Source organism: Aquarana catesbeiana, linkage group LG13, assembly GCF_042186555.1.
Source record: "Aquarana catesbeiana isolate 2022-GZ linkage group LG13, ASM4218655v1, whole genome shotgun sequence".
Taxonomy (NCBI): domain Eukaryota; kingdom Metazoa; phylum Chordata; class Amphibia; order Anura; family Ranidae; genus Aquarana; species Aquarana catesbeiana.
Window position 1 is genome coordinate 101,009,973 of NC_133336.1, and position 14,298 is coordinate 101,024,270.

The 14,298-nt window shown below is 47.4% G+C and overlaps 1 protein-coding gene across 7 annotated transcripts in view; it reads right to left on the reverse strand.

The window, feature by feature from the left end:
- Window positions 1-14,298, reverse strand: part of RYR3 (ryanodine receptor 3) — a 1,082,755-nt gene that overhangs the window by 275,493 nt on the left and 792,964 nt on the right. For all 7 annotated transcript variants that reach the window (XM_073608696.1, XM_073608694.1, XM_073608691.1 and 4 more), the window contains one exon: window positions 463-569. In XM_073608696.1, the coding sequence (XP_073464797.1) occupies window positions 463-569 (107 nt within the window). The remainder of the gene's footprint in view (window positions 1-462; window positions 570-14,298) is intronic.

Below are 14,298 nucleotides of genomic sequence, written 5' to 3' on the forward strand. Positions count from 1 at the left end.
AGATATACATCATCTGTCCTGTATATATAGCTGTATACAGGACAGATGATGTATAACTGCAGTAAGTGATGATGGAGGAAGGTCTTTATATACAGGTAGCTGTAAATAGCCACCTTCCTTCCTGTGTATATATAGAGACCTTCCTCCATCATCTCTGACTACAGATATACATCATCTGTTCTGTATACAGCTATATACATCCACCTTCCTTCCTGTATATACTAATACCATCCACCCCCTTTGCATACACATACTGTACACCCTGCACAGGCCACATTTGATCAGCACAGTGAGGCTTTATATGATGGGCACATGCCCGCGCTTTATGGGATAATGACTAAGCCCCTCCCCTTCATAACATTGTCAAAGGGGCGGAGCATGGGTGACCATAAAATGACGCCCCCCCTGAAAAAAGTTCTGCGGATGCCCATGCCCCATACCCATTGGTTCACTATGTGTTACCTCCTCTCAGTAAGAGCATTGCGACTGAAGTGTAAAATAATCTGGTGAAGAGGATCTGGCTTTTTCTCTGTCTCTTCCTCTTCTTCTTCATCTTTCTTCTTAGGTTTCTGGAAGGCGGTAACAATAACATATTATCAATATTGATAAATAGCTCACGGTCAGAATCTATATAGTTACCGGCCGGTTTATAAAGTGTTTTGTAGTAAGTTTAAATTCAATGTTTTGGTATCGTTTCCACAGACTTCAGTTAATTATTGAGTACTAGCTTGTAGCGAACACAAGATAAATATGTACAAATAATTCAGTTTAAAAGGCAGTGCTCTAAATAATTCCATATGCAAAATGAAAGGCATGCAATGTACATTTGAAAGAAAGCTGAAGTCTGTCAGTAATTCATCATTTTGTGAAGAATGCAAGCTCTGCCAAGCTGAATTATTATAGAACTTAAGTGAAATTACACAAATAAATGAAACCAACAAAGAAATGTAATATAGAACAGGTTTTTACTTTAGAAGTTTTTTCCTGTTAGGTATGTGAAATCCATGGACAATGCAATTAATTAATTATGCAGCTTAAAAATTAAGGTGACTGAGTTAATTTAAGAGGATTACTTATGGAAACCATTGTATAGATAAAGATCTAGTAGCAAACAGCTGAGAACTTACTCCCATTTTATAAACTGCCCTGGAAAGTAGATGGAATCTGACTTTAGATATTATAGCACTTGTTTTTGTTTTTGTGAAAAAGTTTTCATAAATGTCCCATTCAATATTTTTCTTCTTCCTGGGTACATGCACCTAAAGGGGTAGTAGCAGTTTCCAGGCCATCAGACATCTTTCTTTAAGCTATCAGTTATTGTGTAATATGCAATATTATTTGAAATCCTAATATGCTGGTTTTTGCAGAGTGGCCATTACGATCACTACAAGCAGCTTGTCCAATCATTAGGATGTATGAACATCCATTTTTGTAGTTGTGGTGATTCCAAGGCTAAAAGACACAGGAATACCATACAACAAATTTAATATAGTAATTTACAAATGTGACTTATTCAATTAAAATATTTTACTACTGTTATTAAGCAATACTAATTAGCAGCAGTATGGTACCTTGTTGAATAAAATATTTATAAAACACTTATTGTTTATAAACCCACTTTGTTGTTTTAATATTAAGTCATGAAGAGTTTTTTAAAAATAAAATGTTTTCTGCTACAGCACACAAGAGTCTAAACTTGTATGGTAGCAGTTCAGGTGATGCTGTCTTGCTGTTACATTTCCACTGGCATAGCCTGAGAGAGGTGCATGATGGGATGGAAAAATGGGGATACTGCTGCTCTGGTGTCTACTTCAATAAATGCTATTTTGAGTTGAGCTCTTTGTGTTCTGAAGTTTGCAGCATGTGGCTATCCTCCTGTGTACTGAAGCTTGCAGTATGTGGCTATTCTGCTGAAAACAAAAGCCTGAATACAAACATAAAATCATTTTAGGGTGGAATTAAAACCAACTTGAATGTTTTCATTTTGTTCTAACACCATAAAGGACTGGTATTTTTGTGAGCATGCAGGGCATGCAGAGGAGTGCACTGGGGATATTTATGTAGGGAGCAAAAGGGGATGGACAATGATCAGGGCAACCACATGTTATGAGGAGGTGAAAAGTAAAGGGTTGAGTTCTGTATTAAAATGGGAGTTGGCTTCAGCTCTGGGTGTCCTATGACATTTTTTCCGTTGAAGACAAACCAGGGATAAAGCCAACTGCTTAAAATACATACACAAAACCAGTCATACTGGAAGAGCTGGAAACAGAAATATGAAAACAGAAAGGAAAACAATTTCAGGTCAAGTACTAAAGAAATGAAATAAAAAATAGAAATGGCAGCAGTTATATTAAGTCTGTACACACAATTTGAATGCTACAGAAGTTGCATCTTGCACAGCTTTTAAACATTAGTGTTTGTGAAGAAAGTGAGCTGGTGACTGTGGCTCCCTGACCAGCAGAAATGCTAGCATGGACTGTTTAAAAAGCAGGAAGTGTTCTTTTATCTATACTCAAAATACTGCATATCTTATTAGAGATATGGTGCTATTCATTACCGAGTTACAAAAAGGCAGAGTCTAAACCATGTAGTATTATGGTGTAGTAATGGCTCCAATTTCCCTTTTTAAATAAAGAATTGTCTGTTTTACCAAACAACATCCAGTCATATCTACATTTTCTTTCTCTAGTATAAATTTCCAGTTAGAGCTGAGACAATTTGTAACAATATCACTTTCATATCTAAGGGCCAATGAGGTTAAAATATATAGGGGGTGAATTTACTAAAGACAAAAGACTGTCGTGCAGTTGCTCCAGAGCTTAGTAAATGAGGGGTAGCTCTGCTGACTTCCAACATCCAATCATGTGCCAGAAAACATGTCATTTTTTAAAATGTTCCTTACATGTAATTGAGTTTGCAAACTGAAGCTTCATCTCAGTTACTAAGCACTTGCAAAATGTTGAGTCTTTTTGCCTTTAGTAAATGTAACCTATAGCATTCCCCAACCTCATCCACCCAGCAAAAATGTTCCAGCTGCAGCAAGAATTCAGTGGATTCCTGTGACTGAGTATACAGTTGGATGTGGACAGTTGTGGACGCTGAGCCTGTCCAAAGCAATGACAGCATGACAGATGTCAGAGCTGTCTGGATGTAATCGCACAGCCAATGATTACCTGTGGCTAGGGATAGATGATCACCCCTGGATACAAGTTGTTTGTCGTGTGATTGAGGCCTTAGTTCTTTGATAGGGATAAGCCAAATGTACCTGGGTTTGTTTAGGGGGCAGGTTTTCTGAACACGAGGGAAAATTAATGTAAGGCATCCAAACCACATTAGAGTCAATAGGAGCTGAATGTTAAAAAACAGTAACTGTTTGTAAACAAATGTCCAGGGATTCCTTTTATCCATATCAGAATGGTATGCGTCTGATATAAATGTTAATAGGGGACCCAAACAAAAGCAATGGTGTGGGGTTTCCCCTAAAACACATTCCAGGGCCTTTATTCTTGATGAGGTATGATGTCAAAGGGGACCCCACACACAAAAAAATGTGGGTTCCTCCCCAAATTCCATATCAGTTCCTTTGGGTCTGCTATGAGTTTTAAGAAAACATACAAAAGTGGCCACAACTAAAAGGTTCTCTGCACTCCAGGCCTCTTTCTGGATCCGGGATCTCCTAACGCATGACGTCACGATCGGACGATTCCATCGGCCGAATCTTGGTAACAGCTGTTCCTGTTGCTCCCTGGCTTCCTGTTCTCCACAGCTGCCTTGCCGCCTGCCACCGGAGCCTGGGTTGGGCACATCTGACCCTCCATCTGGCCTCTGTCCTGTCACAGTGGTGTTTGCTGGAGCCATGAGATGTTCACCACCGCAGCATTGCTTCACACAGCAAGTTACAATTCTGCTTTTTTACAAGGTACTGTGCAAATGGTGATTTAGCTGCACCAGCTCTTCCATCTATGCAAGGAGATTTATTGTTGTTCATTATTAATTTTACTAAAGTTTTCAATAAACTGCCTTATGATCTGATCAAATTGACTCTAAGAATTTGTCCACACAGGATGTGTCTGATCAGCGCTTTTAGTTGTGGCCACCTTTGTATGTTTGCTTATTGTTTCACACCACTCCTGGTGTGTCCATCCACACAGCTCTTGGTCTTCTGAAGGTTACTATAAATTATTCCCAGAGACACTCATATCCCAGTCTCCTGGCGCCAGACTGAATTTCGTTGTTTATATGAATTCTAAAAGGGAACCCAACAAAAAAAAGAAAAATAAAGCATGGGGTCCCCCCAAAAATCCACACCAGACCTTTCTTAAACAGCCTGGCATGCAAGGACAGGGGGTGATAAGGACAGAGGCCTCTTCCCCACAAATTCGACCTAGTGGATGTGGGGATCTGTTGGCAGAGGGACTTATGAGAAATCCGGAAACTCCCTTTCATAATCAAGGGCACCCAGGTACTGCTTCCTCCTATGTGAATGAGTAAGGGGTACATAGAAACCCTACTCATTCACATAAAAATTTGAAAAGTAAATAAATACACTTGTTTGACAATTCCTTTAATTAAAAAAAAGTCCCACAATGTACATCCATCTTCAATCATGTCACCCATCGATGCAAAAGCTTGTCAAACATTATGAGCCACGATGGTCAAGAGAAAAAAATCCTGTAGACCAATGGACACAACGAATCCCATTGCTAAGTGGTGCCAAATGACATCACCCGGGCCCCACTGCTAGAAGTAAATAAATGGGCGAGGTCTCCTGGGTGATGTCATTGACCAAAAAAAGCCATGTGGCCACACAGAAAAACCAATGTAATGGTTAAAGAATGTGTGGAGTTCTGATTTAAATTGAAAAAAAAGGCCTTTTAATTTCACACTGCTGGCTCTCTCATTAGGGTATAAAATATTTTTCATAATCCACTTTTGCTAAAATAAAAAGGTAGGTAAATTCTTTGAGTGAGTTTGTGTGTACATGTACACTACATTCCAGAGAAGTTCCAATTACTTCTGTTACCATGGCACTGATCATAAGGGAGTGATGCAAGGCCATTAACTTTGGTAGTGCGCTAATACAAGAAAAAAAAAAAAAACACATGCACAAAGGCATTATTCAATGAGATTTTTAAACAATGTCACACACAAATTACAGTTTTATCAGTCTGGCACAGCCAGCTATAGCACACAAATCTTTAATTTACACTGACTAGCTGTCAAATATATTAATCAATATACACTAAAACCAAGGGAGTTTTGTAACAGTCGCACAGCTCGATATGCCTAAATGAATGTCCAACAATGACAATGACATGCAATTTCATAGCTTTATCAATATATTTATGTGTGGGGCAGGAACAATTTCTCTAAGGAATCCCTCTCCTAGGACTGATTATTTGGACCCATTACATAGTAATGCATTTCATTTATTTATTTATTTATTTTATTGTAACTACCTTTTAAGTGTATTTACACTTTCATAGTCACATTTGAGAACACCCCTCCCCGTGTGTTTGTTATATGTTCCCAATCATGTATTATACCTAAAATTGTTTTAAAATATATATATATATTTCATACCTTTCTAAGCAAATAAACAAATGGATTCAGTCAGCGCAACACCACAATATAAATCCTAACCTAAGCAGCTGAACACTCAAGTCCAATATATTGCAATCCTTAAATGAATATAGAATACAGCTGCACTATTTTGTATTCTTTCTAAGCAAATGTATACCTAAGACTTTATGGTCAGCTTCCATTGCTTTGCAAAGATGGCAATGTGAAGATGAGCAACAGCAATAGGGACAATTTTTTAAAGTGCATTATCAGTATACATTGCAGAACCCAAGCCCTGAGATCTTTAACCATTTGTTAGAGCAGACCCTGTTGAAATCTAGCTTACAGCTGATGATGAGACACATTGGGCACAGTAAAGATGGCATTAAACTCAAAACCAAGAATGTAATATATTGCAGCTTGCCAATCATTAGATTTGGTGGTTGCATTAGTTTTCTTTTTTTAGGCATTTTCCCCCGTTTTCACCTGGTGATCTGGCTAGTAACACACCTCCTGTATTATATAGTGTCCCCACTTTGGTTGAAGAGCACAGGGTCACCTTTGGACAGCAGCATCCTCAGTCTGGGGGGAGTGTTAGATGTACTAGCAGATTTAAATACACTAACAAATTGAAGCCAAGCTTCAGTTCACACTGCGGTTACAGTTAAGTTTAAGTTAAGTTATTATCACTCTGGGGAGAGAGGAGTGTTACATGTACTAGCAGATTTAAATACACAAAAAAATTGAAGCCAGGCTCCAGTTCACACCGCGGTTAAGTTTTCAGCAACATTTTTTTTTTCTTTTGGAATAAAGATTTTACATAAAAAAAGCTGATCATTGTAAGCACCCCTGTCAGATGTAAATGGTTTGCCTCAACACTGTAAGTGATACATTTACAGGTGAGCTTGTTCTATTGAAAGACAAGAGAATTACTGGCCAATTCTCCAGGCAAAAATAAAAGAAAGAAAGCCATAAAAAAAAAAAAGAAAAACGAATGCAGCCATCACATCTACGAATTAGTAAGCTGCAATATAAAAAATGTTTGCTCTTGGGCTTATTACTGCTTTAATTATATTAAACATTACTATCCAACCCCTTTCTTAACATAATATAGCAAGGGAGAGCTAGGTAGGATTTTAAACAAGTGAAATGCACCTAAAACAGTGTGCAGGAAATGTCAGGTTTTTTTTAAGTTAAGCTATCCTATTGGGAACATGTAGCAAATATAAAGTAAGTGTTATCCAAATTTACCTGTGAAAGTAGAAGTTCACTTTAAGTGACTTGTAGAGCAAAGTAAGAGGTTTCCTTTAGACCCCTTTCACACTGGGACATTTTTCAGGCGCTTTTGGGCTAAAATAGCACCTATAACGTGCCTGATAAACGCCTCCCCTGCAGCCCCGGTGTGAGAGCCCAAGTGCTTTTACACTGGGGCGGTTCGCTTGCAGGACGTTAGGAAAAGTCCTGCAAGCAGCATCTTTGGGAATCTTTGGGCAGCGCTGCCGAAGCGCCTGCAAAGCTTTTCTGGTGCTATTTACATTTCTTTTGCCACTAGTGGGGGTTAAAAGCGCCCTGCTAGTGGCCGAATAGCGCCGCTAAAATGACAGTAATGCAGCCCATTGTCAGTGTGAAAAGGGGTCTAAGTGTCTTCCCTCCCCAGCAGCGAATACCTTTCTTTCACTCCTCCACTGCTCTGCTGTGAAAGAGCATCTGACTCACTCCTCTTCCTATTGTGCCAGTACTGGTGCTTGTTGAATGCCCGAGTATTGTCACAAGGTAGAGAGGAGGGGGCAGTTGGTTCTGTCCCCCCACAACTAAAGCAACATAAATCTTACACAAGACCGCCTATTTCGCACTGTGGGCAGCTAGAGTGAAAGCAATGAAAAGGTTGGTGTGTGCTACTCGGGGAACAAGAGTTAAACTTTGTACACACAGGCCGAATGTCGGGCGGCATTGGCCAGTTTCTAATAAACCAGCCGATGCCACCCGACATTCGCCCCGTGTGTACTGGAGTCGGTCCGACTGAAGCCGGCTGTTCACTCGTCTTCTGTTGAAGGGGCATGACCGAAAAAGGTCTGCCAATCGGCTCTTGATCAGCGCTCTCAACCAATGGCTGAGAGCGCTAACCGGAGTGTTCTGGCTGGGTTGAATGCAAAAAAACTAGTAGTGTGTATGAAGCTTTAAAGGGAAGCATGCTGCTTGGCACAGATTTGCTTTAAGCTTTTTCTAAATCTGGGTGTAACAATAATGAGCAAAGAAAGGCAAAACATTTTGGTATAGCTATAAAAAAAAAAAAACATTAGAAATACCTTTTTCCCTTTTTTATAAGTGATCACATTCCCTCTGTTCTCAGCTGCATAAGAGCCATGGGGAGGAAAAGCAGCAGTACACTGAGCTTCCCAGTGACAGGCTGTGCAGGAGGGGACCTTCAAACCAGTGGTCATCAACCCTGTCCTCAGGGCCCACTAACAGGGCAGGTTTTATGTATTACCTTGGGGAGATGCAGACTAGAATACTGCAATCACTAAGCAGCAAATCATATCACCTGTGAAGTACAGGGCCATCTTTACCGCAGGTCAAACCGGACAGCTGCCCAGGGACCTGTCACTGTTTGGGACCCAAAGCTGGAGCTGCCCATTAAGCCTGCGTGCTGCCCACAAATCGGCGCTGAAAATCCCCACACACAGACAGTCTGTCAGGATCGATCCTAGGCGGTTGCGCTGGGTGCAGTGCACCCGGGTGCCACAAAGGTGGGGGCGCTGACTGCTTCCCTCCCTCCTCCTCTCCTTGTCCGCCGGTCATCGCCGCCGCTGTTTACTGCCCAAGCTCAACCCCCCTCCCCTCCTCCTGTCAGAGGAGAGCAAAGCAGCCGGAGATCGAAAAGGCTGTCTCTGTGTGGAGAGAGATCAGCCTCGCAGTGACGTTGCTGGGGGGGCGGTCCGTGCCTGGCATGCGTTCTCCTCCTCCCTGTGTCTAACTCCTGCCTGCTGCAATCTGTTCTCTACCCAGGCGGCGCGGCTGCACACTGTCTTCTCCTCTCTAGCTGCTGCTGGGTGTTTTTATGTACCCTAATGGAGGGGGGTTTGTCCTGGGGGGGTCTGTCCTGTGGGGGTCTGTACTAATGGAGGGGGCAGTTTTTCCTGGGGGGGTCTGTACTAATGGAGGGGAGGGTTGTCCTGGGGGGGGTGTAATAATGGAGGGGAGCAGTTTGTCCTGGGTGATCTGTACTAATGGAGGGGGGGCAGTTTGTCCTGGGGAGGACTGTACCAATGGAGGGGGGATTGTCCTGGGGGGGTCTGTACTAAGGGAGGGGGGGTTTGTCCTGGGGGTATCTGTACTAATGGAGGGGAGGTTTGTCCTGGGGGGTCTATACTAATGGAGGGGGGTGGTTTGTCCTAAGGGGGTCTGTACTAATGGAGGAGGCAGTTTGTCCTGGGGGGTCTGTACTAATGGAGGGGGGCGGTTTGTCCTGGGGTCTGTACTAATGGAGGGGGGTGGTTTGTCCTGTTGGGATCTGTACTAATGGAGGGGGGGGTTTGTCCTGGGGAGGTCTGTACTAATGGAGGGGGGGGTTTGTCCTGGGGGAATCTGTACTAATGGAGGAGGGTTTGTCCTGGGGGGTCTGTACTAATGGAGGGGGGGTTTGTCCTGGGGAGGTCAGTACTAATGGAGGGGGGCGGTTTGTCCTGGGGGGTCTGTACTAATGCTGTACTAATGGAAGGGGGGGTTGTCCTGGGGGGATCTGTACTAATGGAGGGGGGGTTTGTCCTGGGGGGTCTGTACTAATGGAGGGGGGGGGGTTTTCCTGGGGGGGTCTGTACTAATGGAGGGGGACGGTGTGTCCTGGGGGTCTGTACTAATGGAGGGGGTGGTTGTCCTGGGGGGATCTGTACTAATGGAGGGGGGGGGGTTTTCCTGGGGGGGTCTGTACTAATGGAGGGGGACGGTGTGTCCTGGGGGTCTGTACTAATGGAGTGGGCGGTTTGTCCTGGGGGGTCTGTACTAATGGAGGGGGTGGTTTGCCCTGGGGAAATCTGTACTAATGGAGGGGGGGCGGTTTGTCCTGGGGGATCTGTACTAATGGAGAGGGGTTGTCTTGGGGGGTCTGCACTAACGGAAGGGGGCGGTTTTTCCTGGGGGGATCTGTACTAATGGAGGGGGGTTGTCCTGGGGGGGCTGTACTAATGGAGGGGGGTTTGTCCTGGGGGGTCTGTACTAATGGAGGGGGGTAGTTTGTCCTGGAGGGGGGTCTGTACTAATGGAGGGGGGCGGTTTGTCCTCGGGGATCTGTACTAATGGAGGGGGGCAGATTGTCCTGGGGGGTCTGTACTAATGGAGGGGGGCGTTTGTCCTGGGGTCTGTATTAATGGAGAGGGGCGGTTTGTCCTGGGCAAATTTGTACTAATGGAGGGGGGCGGTTTGTCTTGGGGGATCTGTACTAATCGAGGGGGGGTTTGTCCTGGGGGGGTCTGTACTAATGGAGAGGAGTGGTTTGTCCTGGGGGATCTGTACTAATGGAGGGGGGGTTTGTCCTGGGGATCTGTACTATTGGAGGGGGTGTTTGTCCTGGGGGGGGTCTGTACTAATGGATGGGGGTTTGTCCTGGGGGATCTTTACTAACGGAGGGGGGTTTGTCCTGGGGAGGTCTGTACTAATGGAGGAGGGGTTTGTCCTGGGGGGGTCTGTACTAATGGAGGGGGGGTTTGTCTGGGGGATCTGTACTAATGGAGGGGGGTGGTTTGTTTTGGGGGGGTCTGTACTAATGGAGGGGGGTAGTTTGTCCTGAGGGGATCTGTACTAATGGAGGGGGGGTTTCCTGGGGGGGTCTGTACTAATGGAGGGGGACGGTTTGTCCTGGGGGTCTGTACTAATGGAGGGGGCGGTTTGTCCTGGGGGGTCTGTACTAATGGAGGGGGGTTTGTCCTGGGGGGTCTGTACTAATGGAGGGGGGCAGTTTGTCCTGGGGGGTCTGTACTAATGGAGGGGGGGTGGTTTTTCCTGGGGGTCTGTACTAATGGAGAGGGACGGTTTGTCCTGGGCAAATTTGTACTAATGGAAGGGGGCGGTTTGTCCTGGTGGATCTGTACTAATCAAGGGGGGTTTGTCCTGGGGGGGTCTGTACTAATGGAGAGGAGTGGTTTGTCCTGGGGGATCTGTACTAATGGAGGGGGGTTTGTCCTGGGGGATCTTTACTAATGGAGGGGGGGTTGTCCTGGGGAGGTCTGTACTAATGGAGGGGGGGTTTGTCCGGGGGATCTGTACTAATGGAGGGGGGTGGTTTGTTCTGGGGTCTGTATTAATGGAGGGGGTGGTTTGTCCTGAAGGGATCTGTATTAATGGAGGGGGCGGTTTGTCCTGGGGGATCTGTACTAATGGAGGGGGGGTGGTTTGTCCTGGGGGGTCTGTAATAATGGACGGAGGCGGTTTGTCCTGGGGGTCTGTACTAATGGAGGGGGGCAGTTTGTCCTGGGGGGTCTGTACTAATGGTGGGGGGCAGTTTGTCCTGGGGGTCTGTACTAATGGAGGGGGGCAGTTTGTCCTGGGGGGCTCTGTACTAATGGTGGGGAGTGGTTTGTCCTGAGGAAATCTGTACTAATGAAGGGGGGTGGTTTGTCCTGGGGGATCTGTACTAATGGAGGGGGGTTGTCCTGGGGGGTCTGTACTAATGGAGGGGGGGCGGTTTGTCCGGGGGATCTGTACTAATGGAGGGGGGTGGTTTGATCTGGGGGGTCTGTACTAATGGAGGGGGGTGGTTTGTTCTGAGGGGATCTGTACTAATGGAGGGGGGTGTTTTTTCCTGGGGGGGTCTGTACTAATGGAGGGGGACGGTTTGTCCTGGGGGGGTCTGTACTAATGGAGGAGGGTGGTTTGTCCTGGGGGGTCTGTACTAATGGAGGGGGGTGGTTTGTCCTGGGGAAATCTGTACTAATGGAGGGGGGCGGTTTGTTCTGGGGGATCTGTACTAATGGAGGGGGGGTTTGTCCTGGGGGGGTCTGTACTAATGGAGAGGAGTGGTTTTTCCTGGGGGATCTGTACTAATGGAGGGGGGTTTGTCCTGGGGGATCTGTACTAATGGAGGGGGTGTTTTCCTGGGGGGTCTGTACTAATGAAGGGGGGGTGGTTTGTCCTGGGGGGTCTGTACTAATGGAGGGGGTGGTTTGTCCTGAGGGGATCTGTATTAATGGAGGGGGCGGTTTGTCCTGGGGGATCTGTATTAAAGGAGGGGGAGTTTGTCCTGGGGGGGTCTGTACTAATCGAGGGGGTGGTTTGTCCTGGGGGGTCTGTACTAATGGAGGGGGTGGTTTGTCCTGGGGGGTCTGTACTACTGGAGAGGGGGTGGTTTGTTCTGGGGGGATCTGTATTAATGGAGGGGGGTGGTTTGTCTTGGGGGGATCTGTATTAATAGAGGGAGGGTTTGTCCTAGGGAGGTCTGTACTAATGGAGGGGCGGTGGTTTGTCCTGGGGGGGTCTGTACTAATGGAGGGGGCGGTTTGTCCTGGGGGGTCTGTACTAATGGAGGGGGCGGTTTATCCTGGGGGAGTCTGTACTAATGGAGGGGGGTGGTTTGTCCTGGGGGATCTGTACTAATGGAGGGGGGGTGGTTTGTCCTGGGTTGTCTGTACTAATGGAGGGGGGCGGTTTGTCCTGGGGGGTCTGTACTAATGGAGGGGGCGGTTTGTCCTGGGGGTCTGTACTAATGGAGGGGGGGGTTTGTCCTGGGGGGATCTGTACTAATGGAGGGGGGGTGGTTTGTCCTGGGGTCTGTACTAATGGAGGGGGGCAGTTTGTCCTGGGGGTCTGTACTAATGGAGGGGGGCGGTTTGTCCTGGGGGATCTGTACTAATGGAGGGGGGCGGTTTGTCCTGGGGGGTCTGTACTAATGGTGGGGGGCGGTTTGTCCTGGGGAATCTGTACTAATGGAGGGGGGTGTGTCCTGGGGGGGTCTGTACTAATGGAGGGGGGGTTTGTCCTGGGGGGTCTGTACTAATGGAGGGGGGTTGTCCTGGGGGTCTGTACTAATGGAGGGGGGTTTGTCCTGGAGGAATTTGTACTCATGGAGGGGGGGTTGTCCTGGGGGGTCTGTACTAATGGAGGGGGTGGTTTGTCCTGGAGGGGGTCTGTACTAATGGAGAGGGGCGGTTTGTCCTGGGGAATCTGTACTAATGGAGGGGGTGTGTCCTGGGGGGTCTGTACTAATGGAGGGGGGTTTGTCCTGGGGGGTCTGTACTAATGGAGGGGGGGCAGTTTGTCCTGGGGGGTCTGTACTAATGGAGGGGGGCAGTTTGTCCTGGGGGTCTGTACTAATGGGGGGGCGGTTTGTCCTTGGGATCTGTACTAATGGAGAGGGGCGGTTTGTCCTGGGCAAATCTGTAATAATGGAGGGGGGCGGTTTGTCCTGGGGATCTGTACTAATTGAGGGGGGGTTTGTCCTGGGGGGGCTGTACTAATGGAGAGGAGTTGTTTGTCCTGGGGGATCTGTACTAATGGAGGGGGGTTTGTCCTGGGGGGGTCTGTACTAATGGAGGGGGGTTTGTCCTGGGGGGATCTTTACTAATGGAGGGGGGTTTGTCCTGGGGGTCTGTACTAATGGAGGAGGGGTTTGTCCTGGGGGGTCTGTACTAATGGAGGGGGGGTTTGTCAGGGGGATCTGTACCAATGGAGGGGTGTGGTTTGTTCTGGGGGTCTGTACTAATGGAGGGGGGTGGTTTGTCCTGAGGGGGATCTGTATTAATGGAGGGGGGTGGTTTGTCCTAGGGGATCTGTATTAAAGGAGGGGGGTTTGTCCTGGGGGGTCTGTACTAATGGAGGGGGGGTGGTTTGTCCAGGGGGGTCTGTACTAATGGAGGGGGCGGTTTGTCCTGGGTGGTCTGTACTAATGGAGGGGGGCGGTTTGTCCTGGGGGATCTGTATTAATGGAGGGGGGGGTTTGTCCTGGGGGGTCTGTACTAATGGAGGGGGGTGGTTTGTCCTGGGGGGTCTGTACTAATGGAGGGGGGCGGTTTGTCCTGGGGGTCTGTACTAATGGAGGGGGGGTGGTTTGTCCTGGGGAGATCTGTACTAATGGAGGGGGGGTTTGTCCTGGGGGTCTGTACTAATGGAGGGGGGCGGTTTGTCCTGGGGGTCTGTACTAATGGAGGGGGGGTGGTTTGTCCTGGGGAGATCTGTACTAATGGAGGGGGGGTTTGTCCTGGGGGTCTGTACTAATGGAGGGGGGCGGTTTGTCCTGGGGTCTTTACTAATGGAGGGGGGCAGTTTGTCCTGGGGGTCTGTACTAATGGAGGGGGCGGTTTGTCCTGGGGTCTGTACTAATGGGGGGGGTTTGTCCTGGGAGGTCTGTACTAATGGAGGGGGGGTGGTTTGTCCTGGGGGTCTGTACTAACTGGGGGTGTGGTTTGTCCTGGGGGGGTCTGTACTAATTGAGGGGGCGGTTTGTCCTGGGGGTCTGTTCTAATGGAGGGGGGGTGGTTTGTCCTGGGGGGTCTGTACTAATGGAGGGGGACGGCCCTGCAGTCTGTCACTGTCATCAGCGGCTTGCGCACCGTGCAGCAGTGCCAGTGCTGCATTTTTGTCGATCGAGGAGCGAGACGCGGATTGAGGGGCCTTGAGCTCCACTGATGCTCTGGCCCCGCCCCTTGCTATGCATGCACAATGTACCTGATCGGAGGAGCGGAGGCCTCGGTAGGAGGAGTCAGACCGCGGCACTGAGTGGAATGCTGCTTGGTGCCTGGTCAAGTGAAA